Source organism: Sinocyclocheilus grahami, unplaced genomic scaffold, assembly GCF_001515645.1.
Source record: "Sinocyclocheilus grahami isolate Dianchi unplaced genomic scaffold, SAMN03320097.WGS_v1.1 scaffold208.1, whole genome shotgun sequence".
NCBI classification, from domain to species: Eukaryota; Metazoa; Chordata; class Actinopteri; order Cypriniformes; family Cyprinidae; genus Sinocyclocheilus; species Sinocyclocheilus grahami.
Genome location: NW_015505387.1, coordinates 2,150,300 through 2,163,717, shown reverse-complemented (window position 1 = coordinate 2,163,717; position 13,418 = coordinate 2,150,300). Strand labels below are relative to the sequence as shown.

Sequence of the window (13,418 nt, the reverse complement as noted above, 5' to 3'; positions counted from 1 at the left end):
AAATTTTCGGCATGTCTAGAACAATTCTTACAAGTACAACACGACGTAGCTGGGCGCCGCGGACAGATGCCGAATGGCGCCGCCGGTGTGCCTACACTCATAGAAAATAATGTGTTCGAATTTTAAAGACGTGGCGCGACGCTGCGCTTCTCGTCCGGTGCGCGACCGTCTGAAACTCTGTTTTTTTTTTCACTTCCGAAAGCGGATGATGTCAGGAAACAGTGGTTGCAATTTACTTTTTAACTCTGTTCCTGAGCATTATAACCCCAATTTGCTATTGTGTGCTGTGCATTTTACTGAGGACAGCTTCCACAACACGAGGGAGTACAGTAGCGGATTCGCCAAAAGCTATTGTTGAAAGACAGCGCAAGAGGCGGGGCAGTACTGAAACACTGTCTAAGCTGTTCGCCAATCACAATGCACTGGGACAGCTAACCAATCACAACACATTTTGTTTTTCGGAAGGCGGACCTTCATCAAAGCCAGAACTAATTGAGCCGTTTGTGCCAGGCTGGGGAGAAAGGTATTTTAATAATGTAAATTATGTGAAAAATTTGGCGTTTTTCGAACCACCAAGCACGAGAGCATGTTCTAGTACACCCCCAAAACAAAATTAAGACTTTGTAAAAGAGCATAATAGGACCCCTTTAACACTGAAAAACTGCATGCATCTCCTTTAAGAAGACTAGCTAAGTGTGTTGAGTGACACAAAAGCCCATCCAACACTAAATCATTATAACAGCACTGTTAACATGCAAAGAACATTTAAACACATTTACACCCTGAGACAGGTTTCACTTGCTTATTCCCTGACCTTCATTCAACTCTCACTTTATGACTCAAATCACTTTATTATCTCACTTTATCATTTTACATACAAATTAAACTGCCGCCCCCGAAGTCACCTCTCCTGTCCTTTTCAACTAACCATTAATAGAATTACCACAGTATGGCTCAATTTGTTTTGAACCAATCTTCTGTATTCAGCAAGGGCAAATGAATTAGATCAATTTCAGCCGCCATCATTCCATCCTCAAGAACATCATTAACCAAAAACAGTGGGGGAAAGATGAGTGCAGGAGACGATAAGAACAAACATGTGCTGTTGATGGATCCAGCTCAGCCAGGAGGCTTTTCACTGTTCCCTTTCAGTCGGTCACTCTCAACGTCACGTCGGAGGACCGACGAATTGGGATCTCGCTTAGAGGGACCAATCTACTTCGAGTGTAAACTAAACGAGCCAATGCACATTGCCATGCGATTATTGCATCCAGCTGCTGCTGATCACAGCGTGAGTATAAGTAGGCAGCAGATGCAGCGCATATTCAGCTTTTCGCTTCGGAGCCGAGCGATCACATCGTTCTGCTCCTGACTACTCTACGGAGAGAAGAAGACTGAACGAGTTCAGCAAGCTCTGGGAGAGCTCTTCGTGTTGGCGGAGGGCGCTTCAGCGGTGGTGGTTTCCCGTGTCGAGTGGGTTGCACACATCAGGCTGCACTACCGAGAAGACCCCCGAAGATGCCCGATCGGAGTTGGGCTGTCCTTTTTGCAGCAAGGGTTGGAGCGAAGGCTGTCTCCCTCCACCCTTAAAATTTATGTCGCTGCAATCGCTGCTAACCTCGACCCCGTAGAAAGAGGTCGTTGGGAAAGCATGACCTGGTCGTCAGGTTCCTTAAGGGGCGAGAAGGTTAAATCTAGCTTCCGTAACGTCCCTGTTCCAAGTAGAATGGGTGCGTTTCCCCAGTGTTATCCAGTCTACTCCGTGGGTAGTGCCATAGTAGCAGTAGCTGGTCCTCTTGTGCAGGCCCTGGCCTACGCCAAAAAGTAGGGGCGTAGATGGCTTCCACAGGACACTGGAAGGGGCGGTAGCTGTGGCCTTTTGGTAGGATCCCAATTCGTCGGTCCTCCGACGTGACGTCGAGAGTGACCGACTGAAAGGGAACGTCTCTGTTACGTATGTAACCCTCGTTCCCTGAAGCAGGGAACGGAGACGTCACGTCCCGTCGCCACAGCTCCTGACAACCGCTGAGCGGCCGGGTCATCGGCTCGGCTCCTCAGCGAAAACCTGAATATGCGCTGCATCTGCTGCCTACTTATGCCACTTTGAGGATGTGTCGACGTTTGAGATGCTACAAGCCTAGTTCAGAAGAGGAAGAAGACTGGTGTTTTAAGAGTAAAACTCCTTGCATGTTTATCTAGCAAAGTTTTACGGCTCACTATACCAAAGGTTCAAAGAAATCCTCTGAAAGTGTTAGATAAAGATTATTTCTTTCGGATTTTGAGCAGACCTTAGATGACATTAAAACGGGACCCTTCAAATTAGTCCTTCTCACCAAATGAGTGCTTTTTTCTATTTCATTTACAGCCCTATTATGTCTGATTCACCAGTGCACATTACTTAGAACATGCACTGGTGAATCAAGAAGAAAAAACACGTAATGTAATTTAACTTTCTTGCTTCACGTCTGAAACAACATCCATTTTTACAGTTGCATCTATGTCTTGTTCATATATTATTAGCTGTAAGAAAATAACAATGACCAAATAGCTACTTCTCATTGTTTTAAGCTCCTGTTGTAGGCAATGGCACTTTTTAAAAATCTGGCCAAAAGAAATAGTTCACCCAAAAACGATAATTTGCTGAAAATTTACTCACCCTCAGGCCATTCATTGTTTAGAAATGTTTTGCACTGTTTTCACTTGAGTGCTTGATCTGTGCATATTTCTCTCCTGATTCAGACGAAACAACTGTTTTCACTTGAGAGCTTGATCTGTGCATATTTCTCTCCTGATTCAGACGAAACAACTTTTTTTCACTGGAGAAAGCATTAGGGCTCATATTTTTGCAGATAATTGCTGAGAATTAAGTGTATTTAAGCCATTTTTTGTCCTCTCTGTTGGTCCTGCTTTATATTAGGTGTATATAACTACTATAGTATGAACTTACATTAAAATTATGATGCAATATACTTAGTGTTCATGCATGTAGTCACAATATTACATACAACATTGCCTTCTGTAGATCTGCTTATAGCTGAATTGAGCTTGTTTAATAAGTGATGAACTTTAAATAGATACTGAACTCAACTAAATCAACTCTGAACTGACTTGAGCTGAATAATGACACCATCTGTTTTTTGAGCATAATTTGACTTTCTCATATTTTAAGAAGTTTGTTATTGAAGCAGCTTTGAAAAAATGTGAATTATATAAAGTGCTATAGAGCTATAGAGGATTGTTCTCCCATAAACTACAATGGAAAAGAAGATGGATTAATGCCACAGTGATGGGTGATCAATACATGAACTTGAACGAACTGAATGAACTGGAATTTCTAAGTCAGCAGATTATTTCTCGTTATGATTCTGTGCATACGTTTCTTTAAAGAAAGTCTTTTCATGACTTTTTGCATGGACACTTAAAACAAAAACTTTGCTTTGAAGTAAATCAAAGGGTATATATGATGGATACAGCCCTTTGTATTTTTTGGCCTCAATTCAATAAAAAAAGGATGCTATTTATAACGTGTTCTCGAGTGGTTGCTGGTGCATTGTTGTGCAGATGCTAGGGTGTGATGGGTAGTTTTATACTGGTCCACCCCCAAGACGGTATGATGTTCATGTCACTAGCCAAGGTGTTTTCGACTCCAAGGATGCAAGAGAGTCAGTTAGATGAGAAAATCAAACAAGTATTATGAAATATGGGAAAAATAGTAAAGCACATCTAAAATAACACTGTCCAACAAGCTACACCAGCGAATGATGTTTCAGAGGAAGAAAGTGTCCCTTTTGCCTCCCTGGAGATCACTGTGTTCTCATTAAACTCTTAAAGCATGAATTTGAGGGGGGACCGCTAGATACAGTCAATAGTCTTTGTAGCACTAAAACTGGCTGCTTATTATCCTGACAATGCAATAATGCCTTTCTGCTCACAGTCAGTCCACAAATCAACCTCAATGAGTCAAACTGCCAGAAACTTATATTACAGAAAATTGTAAAGTAAACACTTCAACCAATTACTTTCAATCACATCTGAATCAAATAAACTTGAATTTACTGATCTGTGAGTGATGCAGTTTTTTTGTGAGCACTCAGTGTGGTTAAAGCACTCAATATTAATTTTGCTGCATTAGATAGCAAAATAAATATGAGATTGTATGTGACTTTGTACAAATAAATTCTGTTACTATAAAGATGCAATGGTATCGGTTGCTTGTAAATAGTGTAAATGTGTTCCATTACTGTGTAAACGTCAAATAGAAATGTAACATGAATTTGAGTGATCACCAGACATGCTTTGGCTTGAATGCAGCTCTACGAAAAAACAACATTCATGCAAGTGATTATATGAATAACTGACAAGATATGAAATGGTTCTCTCTTTTATTGACGTCAGGGTCCTCCCATTTCTCATTCCCCTATCTCACATTATTGATGCACCACTACTCATCTCTTCCTCCTTACATACATGTGATTAATGATTGTGTGTGTGTGTAAATGACATCATACCAATTTTAGAACCTCCATTGTCAGGCAGCTTAGCATAAAAACCAAACATTGATTTTTACTTAGATACATATGCCTGGTAGGAAACATGTTCCAGATCGAAAATTAAGGTTTAGGTTCAGCTGTATGTGTCAAATGTTCCCTGTTTCGGTTTCCACACGGACTGTGCTGCTGATGTTCTTGTGTTTATGTAACTCATTCAGGTCAGTGAGTCGACTACTTGTCATGCATGTATAAATGGGGCTGTGGTAGTTACAGCCAACCCTCTACATTGCAAGTTAATGCAACTAAATTCTGCGCAAGGCAACTACATAATGTCTGTCCATAAGCCATTAGCTAATAAATTGCTTTCACTCACCAGTGATTGAGTTAGAGGCTAAGAATACTTTTAGAGCAGATCTAATTTCACTGTGTATGACCGAGAACAGTCTGACTGAGCGTTAGTGATGGGTCGCTCATGAACGTTTTGTGCTTTTTTACCGTCTCTGTTATATGACTCAGCATTAAGAAGTTCTCTCTGAGAGTGAATTCACTGTTTTGTGATTTTCTTGTGTTCATGAGTGAAATGACTCAGGAGGTGAACTAATCCTGTGTTACCTGACTCAGACAAGTAGACAGCTGAATGTTGAATTAATCATTAATCATTTCTCACACTTCGTCTTTGCATTGTAAAAAAGGATTTCATGAAGTTGTAAATAAAACGGAGATTATTAAAATATGTTTCAAAAGAAAATACTATTTCAATCTTTCAATCAAACAGACAGCTGATATACCAAAAGAGACTTTTAACACAATAATTTTGGGTGAAGCAGATAACCTTTAACTTCTACTGATATTTTCAGTGTTAAAGCAGGGTATAACCATACACTGTAAAAAAAAAAATACTGGAAGCTGTGGTTGCCAGAATTTTACCGTAAAATTTACGGTAGCAACATTTTAGGTTTTACGGTTTTAACTTAAATTTACAGTTAAATACTGTAATTTCATTAACTGATATAATGTTAATATACCAACTTACTGAAGTACTGAAATCGGTTTTGTACCTTTGTAACAGTGTTAATTTTGACAGGCATTTTTGATTTAGTCAGTCTTTATCTTGAGACGAAAATGCTTAATAGTCTTAGTCACATTTTAGTCATTTGAGTCTTTCATAGTTTTAGTCGACGAAAAGTCATTGTATTTTTGTCAACTTTTAGTCATTACTTTTAGTCAAACTGCAGTTACCAACATTTATTTTGGTAGCTATTTTATATGTAGTCTTCAAACAAAAATAGTCATTAATTCTTCTCTCTTTAGACCAAATCAATTAAGCTTATGAGAAATTTGAATCAAGGATTGAATTTGGAAAAACTTGAATACATTATGACAATTTTCATTTTTGGGTGAACTATCCCTTTAACAGTAGTGAAAAGGGAGCAACTTATAAAAATTATAGTTGTTCATGTATAATATATATAATATATAATTTTTGAAAAAGAAGCAGATTAAGACAATAAGACAAATACGAAAGAGATACAAATTAAACTCGTTTTTCAGATTCAGTAGGTTTACTTAAAATATTTGTTTAACATCTTTTGTTGGTTAACATTAATGACATGGATAGGTACTTAATTAGGAATGCTGTCACTTTAAGACGGAATGCATGCATGTATGACACACGTTCAGTTTTCACCCACCTGTTTACGTTCACTTAATCCATAACCGACTGTATAAATGTACGTGAAATACTCTACACGATAGACATTTGGACCGCTGTGTGTGTATTTGAGCTCTGAGAACTGATCACACGCTGTATATGAGAACTGAAGAAGTGGAGCGTGCGCGAGAGAGAGCACTGCTATCAGAGTGCCTACTTCACTAACTTTAAGTTAATCGACAACGAATTGTGACTCCCGGGAAAAATGGGACATCTGATCACCTTATCCCTTCCCCTTCGTGTGCTGAGGCCATTGTTTCAAATTGCTAGTTTGCGTTTTATTAGCCTATCTGTCCACTGCGGCTGCCATACTGAGACTAGATATGCAAACGCCCCTTATCCGATTGCAATCCAATGACAGGGATGCACATTTTGAAAGAGGACAGTTGTATTTTGAATTTCCTGTAGTCCTCAAATAACATATAGTCCCGTCTCGTCTAGTTAACGAAGACACGGCATAAATTTCGTCATCAGATTTTAGTTTTAGCTTGTCAACGTCTCGTCTTAGTCACAGAAAAAATGTTCGTTAACAAATATTTTTTGTCGTCATCTTCGTTGACGAAATTAACACTGCTTTGTAACACACTGATAACCACCAAAAGCAGGTGGTGATGAGAAAGTCACATGATGAACCAAAGCCCATCACAAACAGATTTGAAATAATAATATATATAGAAGGTGCACAATGTCATTCACACAAACACTAAACACCATCATGGTAACACACATGAAACTGAAATAATGCAATAAACATTCATTTAACAACATTAGGTGTAACACACAACCCTAATATACAAAACTGATAAGAAAAAACTAAGAAGAAACAGTTATTTCAACAACAAAAAACATCACATTTGAAATGTACCGCAGGGAATTCTGGGAATGTCTTTTTCACTTCCAAAAATGGTATTCTACCGGAAAATTACATGTAATGTCCAATACAGTTTTTCACCGTATATAGTAGGGGAATTTACCGTTAACCATTTAACAGGTTTTTACTGTAGCATTTTTACAGTCTTTTACCGTTAAATTCACGGTCAGTTTTTTACAGTGTATGTTCAATACTGGTTTGATGTCTAGGTTTGGTTAGTGTGCTTCAGGCAATGATGACATTGTCAAATGTGTGAAAAAAGCAGCTAATTTCTGATGAAAGTGAGCTAAATGTGTTTAGATTAAGATGGAAATCCACAGATGTGAGAGCCTCACTCTAAAACATTCTATCAGGCCTTTTGAATAGTATTAATTTAATGTAATAATCATGAAAAAAGTCAAAATTATTACCTCCATGTACAAAGCCATGCAGAGTGCAGTCAGATGGGCCGATGAGGTGGATCAGACTCGACTGACTAAATGCAACAGTGTAGGGCTCTAAGAAAGAAAAGAGAAAAGAGAGAAAAACATACTAAAAACGCACATATACATATACTTAAATCTTACGATCTGCAAATAAAAGCAAAGATCAAAACTTGTTATCTGAGCAATAAATACTTACATATTTCCTGATGCTACACACAAAAGACAATTTATTCTACATGTTCCATTATTTGACAATTAACTTCATAGCTCGTCAGAGAAAAAATATATATACATACCCTTTGTTTGTCTATCTGTGCAGCATCAGAGCAAAATAACATACAATGAAATCAAGGTGAGACTCCATTCATAAAACTCTTACTGATGAAAGATAAAATGTCCAACAAGCAGAGCAATCACTAACAAAAATATTACAAATGGCCAAGGAACTATGATGTTTGTTGGACATGTACTATGGTAATACTATGTTTTTGGACAAAGACTATGGTATACTTTACAGTACATCATTTTTAGTACATTTTACTTCTCAATACATTGTCAGTCCATCATTTAAAGATGATGGCAAATGTGTATGCTAATCATTCAGCACTATGGTTTCAAAGAACCACGGTATTACCATCTGATACCATTACTGCACCATGGTATTGCCATGTATGTACTTATTGCAAGGTGTTTTACATCTGCTATATATTGATAAGCACGTGTAAGGTCATAAAGGAGGAAGTGTTACCTGGAAGAGAGACAGATATGATGATCTCACCATTCCTCACTTTGGTCTCTATTCGCTCTAATTTCTGAGCCTCATATCTCTTTTTACCTGCTTCCTCTTGTTCTGGGCTGGAATACTGTAATGGACAAAAACACACTCTGGTAAACAACAAGCAACTTGTTTGTAAAAAGTCAACTAGATTGAGAAATGTTGGAAAATCTTAGCAAAATGATTTGGCAATGCACGAGCTGTGTCCCAAATGACGCACTATACACTATGTACTTGTGCACAGTGTACTCAATTGTGTAGTGTATGAATTATAAATGAGTTATTTTGTCATTCATCATCGAAGTCTAATAGCCCCTCCCCCTCCACGTCGTAATTAACGCTGCATGAAGTCTCCAACATTTAACTGCATCATCTGTGTATTTAAAGTGCACTTTTTGGAATTGTCTAATACACACTAATCATACTATTTATACTACAAAACAGCATAGAATAGTGCATAAAACATTTGAAAAATAACATACATGTCACTTAAGTTAAGACCACAGATGAATGTCTGACTGTACTTTTTGAAGTAAACTACCAGAGTACTTGTCTATAAAGAGGTTCTGGTAAAATGTAAGTAATGAAAATTAAGCTAATGCACCTTGAAAAATCATTGGGGAGTTGAAATATAGTGACAGTAATAAGAAACAGATAGATATTGAAAGACAATGTGTTCATTGACGCACAGACTCTTACCTCAATAAGAGGAACTTCAATGATTTTGGCCACGTTTTGAAGGGACAGTGGGACATACCATAGTGTTGCCTTGTTGGTCAATTTTTTGGCACCTACAAAAATGCATAACTAATATCAGCATAATCAGAAAGAATGTGAACCAAATGCAGTGCATTTAATACATAAAGAGTAATGAAAGGTTAAAAGAGTACAAAAAACTACAGTAACTGCCTGAGTAATTGTAACATTTGTGTTACATCCGAGGTACTCAAAAAGCACTGGAGCAACTGAGAATTTTTCAAGAGGGTCATTAAAAATATAAAGCAACAAAAACTTACTGAAAAAAATCCAGGCTTGTATAAGCTGATTCCTGGACAAACACTTTACATTTTAGAGACCCAGTTCAAGGCCACATTTATGTGTTATCACGCAACCACTAGAACAAGACTTCAATTATAAAAGGTTATAAAGATAATAACACTAGATCTTATCCATCTTCATATCTCAGGTGCCACTACACATGAACTGTATTGATTAATTAATTAATTTGTTCAAAATTTCCAATCATGGGAAAAGACCATGTCTTCTGACGAACTCTTAGGGAAGTGATGCGTTGCCGCTAAGTTTCTGGTGTTGTCATGGAGACTTCAGCATCTCATAGTGAAGCTGGTTTGCTCTCTGAAGAGAAAGTGAGGCTATTTTGGGTAGGCTGTGTTTATTAGACACAAGAGAAATTTCAGAGAGGAAAACCGTGCGTTTGAGCGGATAAGTACACAATTAAGGCCATCACAGAGAACGGCAAAGCTTGAATTAATGAAACTATCAATGAGTGTGATAATGACACACAGAATAAGGAAATCCTGCGTTCTACTGTAAAATCACATTTCTTGCAAGACATGAAGATTTAATTTCCCTCACATAATCCTCATACACATGAAACTAGGGATGCACCGATACCAATACTGGTATCGGTATCGGGCCCGATACTCTTACTCGTTAAAATTCCCCGATACCAAACGCCGATACCACACAGCATGTGATAAGCCCCATATTCAGACAAAGAAACAGACAACAGAACAACAGACAGCAGAATGGAGTTAAGGATGTTTACTACAAAGTATATGTATGCAATGAATATAACGTTAAACATTCAGTATTAACGCCTGTATAGCTGATGTGCGAAAGTGAATCTAGCAGCTTGTGTGAAATGCACTAGGCTGTACTTGTCCCTCTCATTCTGCACCGGTACAAATACGTGCACGTATTGCGCGTGTTTTGCTTGCTTGAGTGTTTCTGCATTATATATGAGTGGCTTTGGAATATAAATCGCAGCATGTTTCAGATGAAAAAAACGCGACTTCTATTTCTGAAAATATCACAGTTAGGAGATTTATTGCGAGTGGTTCCCTGCATTATTACAGCGCATGATTACAGTACTGAGCCGCTGCAATGGAGCAGCTCTAATGCTATTAAATTACAGATGATGTACCATAGAGCAAAAAAAATGAACAGTGAAAGTAACAAAAACTTGTAAAATACATTTTAATCTGCATAATTAAGTGTGAAAATAATCTAAGGATATACAGTCAAACTAAAAATTTATTCAGAGACCTGATATAATTTTTGATATTTTTTTAAAAGTAGGTGCAGGATACTATAGTTAATTTATGTAAGTGAGGATAGCAAAATAAAGTAAACTGTGACAAATCATACCCAAAAATTCTTCATACAGTGGACTACCAGTAAAATGGATACAAATTTGGGACCAGAAATGATTCCGACCGAGTCTGGGAAAAAACATTGAAGTTGAGGTTTGCATGAAGCTGGGTGACAGCATGCCCAGGAGACTACAGGCTGTCATTAAGGCTAAGGGCTGCCCAACTAAGTATTCATAGTTGTGTAAATACTGTCATACTACCAGCTGTCTGAATAATTTTTGGTTGATTGTAATCTATTACATACCTTTCTATCAAAGTTACCAAACATTATCAAGCTGAATTTGTTCTGACACAGTTTAACTCTGAATTCTTGTCATATTTTATTACCATTTTCTAAACTATAGCAAATAAACAATGATAATGTGAGAAATGTTGAAGGTGTCTGAATAAATTTTGGTTTGACTATATCTATTTGATAAATTAAGTAAACCAACTAACATTATACATACTCTTTTGGTTTCTGTACCCAATATTTGAAAAATTTACAAACGCAATGAAAATATTGGTATCGGTACTCGGTATCGGCAAGTACTAAAAATAAAAGTATCGGTATCGGGCGAGTACTGGAAAAAGTGGTATCGGTGCATCCCTACATGAAACATAATAACAATTTCAATTACAGGAGAACAGAATATGTTCTCTATGTATTATATTAGAAGAGCTGGAAGAAGAGGCTCCTACTCATCTTGACAACTGAATTTCAATGACTTTTCCAATCATAAACTAGATGAGGATTTTTTAATAATTTCATAGAGATTGCACACACATAGAGTGTTAAAACATTTGGTACGACTCTATTTTAAGGACCAATTCTCACAATGAACTAGGTGCTTATTAGCATGCATATCACTAGCATATTGGCTAGTTCTTATAAAGCATATATTAATGTCTTATTCTGCATGACCATTTTAGATCATTTAGTGCTACCAATACCTAAACTTAACAATTACCTTACTAACTTTTAGTAAGCAGCAAATTAGGAGTTTATTGAGGCAAAAGTTATAATTAATAGTTAATAGTGAGAAATGGTCATTGTATTTTATTATATATTTAGTTCCCTTTCAGTCGGTCACTCTCGACGTCACGTCGGATGACCGACGAAATTGGGATCTCGCTTAGAGAGACCAATCCACTTCGAGTGTAAACTAAACGAGCCAATGCACATTGGCATGCGATTATTGTATCCAGCTGCTGCTGATCACAGCGTGTAGGTAGGCAGCAGATGCAGCGCATCCGGGTGATGGTCACGATCGCTGCCTCTCGTGCCTGGGCATGAAGCACGATGAGGTGGCTTTCGTGGATGACTCATGCTCCCATTGTGGGGGTATGACCATCTCGGAGTTGCGGACCAGACTGCCCGTGCCACAGCCTAGATCTGGGGTTCCCTCTGGCGGCAGCCGGGGGCGCCCTTTTTCTGGCAGTGGGCGGACTGGACTTACGGTCACGGTGAGGAATTCCCCTCCGGGGATGCCCCAGCCAGCCGGCACTCCGAAACCAGCGGAGCCCTCGAGAGAGCAGGCTGGACCCTCCCGGGGGGTACCACCTGTTTCTTCCGAGGCTCCCCCCGACGATCGGATGTCGGTTGCAGCATCGGAGGGTGAGCTGGATTTCTCTGGGGATGAAGATCCGTCAGCGTTGCCGCCCTCTGTGTTGTCGGTGATGCCAGATACGGACCCGGAAATGATGGCTATGCTTTCCCATGCCGCCAAGAGTGTCGGGCTCGAGTGGAATCTTCCACCGCATCCCGAACCCTCAAGGTTGGACGATTGGTTTCTTGGGGTGGCTCGCGTTGGTTCTCAGGGCCCCACCTCAGTGCCTTTCTTCCCGGAGGTGCATGATGAGGTCGCTCCCACACAGCGTCCGCAGCAGCCTCCAGCAAAACTGTGCCGAGGAGCCTGCCGCAGGGCAGCCGCCCCGCCCGTCCAGGCCCCCGCCAGACCTGGTGGTAAGCAAAAGAGCAAGAGGCCCTGAGACGGGCGACCCAGAGATGGAGGGAGTTGCTCTTCGGGAGATGGTGAACGCACCACTCCCTCCCCCGGAGGAGGGCCAGGTAGAGAATCTTTTGTTTCCTTTTTTCCGCCACTGATCTCGCGGTCAGTGGTATCCAAATACTCGACAAAAGAGCAATTTCTTCTATCTCTGGGTCCCCTGAGGGGACGGGGGGTTGTGGACGATCCAGAGCTGTATCACACTCACCCTCCTCTCTCGCCAGTGAGCAGCAGTGGGCGGATCGGGAGGACGAGCCAACGGACTACCCACGCACCCTCTGCTCAAACGCAGGTCAGTGTTACACACACCCAGACCCCGCCTCGGACAGGCTACGAGATGCCCGGGCCGGGTCCCTGCGTTCTTCCGCGTTGCCCCACTGCGGGTACACCTGTAGTTCCGTTGACGCCACTTACGCGGTGTCTGGGAGCCTGGCTAGAGCTACCCAGCCCGTCTCGATGGCTCCTTCGAACCGTCATGCTCGGCTATGCGATTCAGTAAGCCCGGCGCCCTCCCAAGTTCAGGGGCATCCAATTTACTTCAGTGAAAGCAGCAGATGCCCCTGTCTTGCGGGTAGAGATCGCAGTCCTACTGGTGAAGGACACGATAGAGCCGGTTCCTCCAGCCGATGTGAGGTCGGGGTTTTACAGCCCTTACTTTATTGTACCCAAGAAAGGCGGTGGGTTGAGACCGATCTTGGATCTGCGCGTCTTGAACCGGGCCCTTCACAGGCTCCCGTTCAAGATGCTCACGCAGAAATGCAT

The 13,418-nt window shown here is 40.1% G+C and overlaps 1 protein-coding gene across 3 annotated transcripts in view; it reads right to left on the bottom strand.

The window, feature by feature from the left end:
* The window catches only part of acot7 (acyl-CoA thioesterase 7), a 67,883-nt gene that overhangs the window by 39,550 nt on the left and 14,915 nt on the right, over positions 1-13,418 (bottom strand). For 2 of the 3 annotated variants that reach the window (XM_016286296.1, XM_016286298.1), the window contains exons 4-7: positions 8,972-9,063; positions 8,246-8,360; positions 7,794-7,808; positions 7,483-7,569 (exon numbers count right to left, since the gene is read on the bottom strand). In XM_016286296.1, coding sequence (XP_016141782.1) covers positions 7,483-7,569; positions 7,794-7,808; positions 8,246-8,360; positions 8,972-9,063 — 309 coding nt within the window. The remainder of the gene's footprint in view (positions 1-7,482; positions 7,570-7,793; positions 7,809-8,245; positions 8,361-8,971; positions 9,064-13,418) is intronic. The other variant, XM_016286297.1, reaches the window with a different exon arrangement.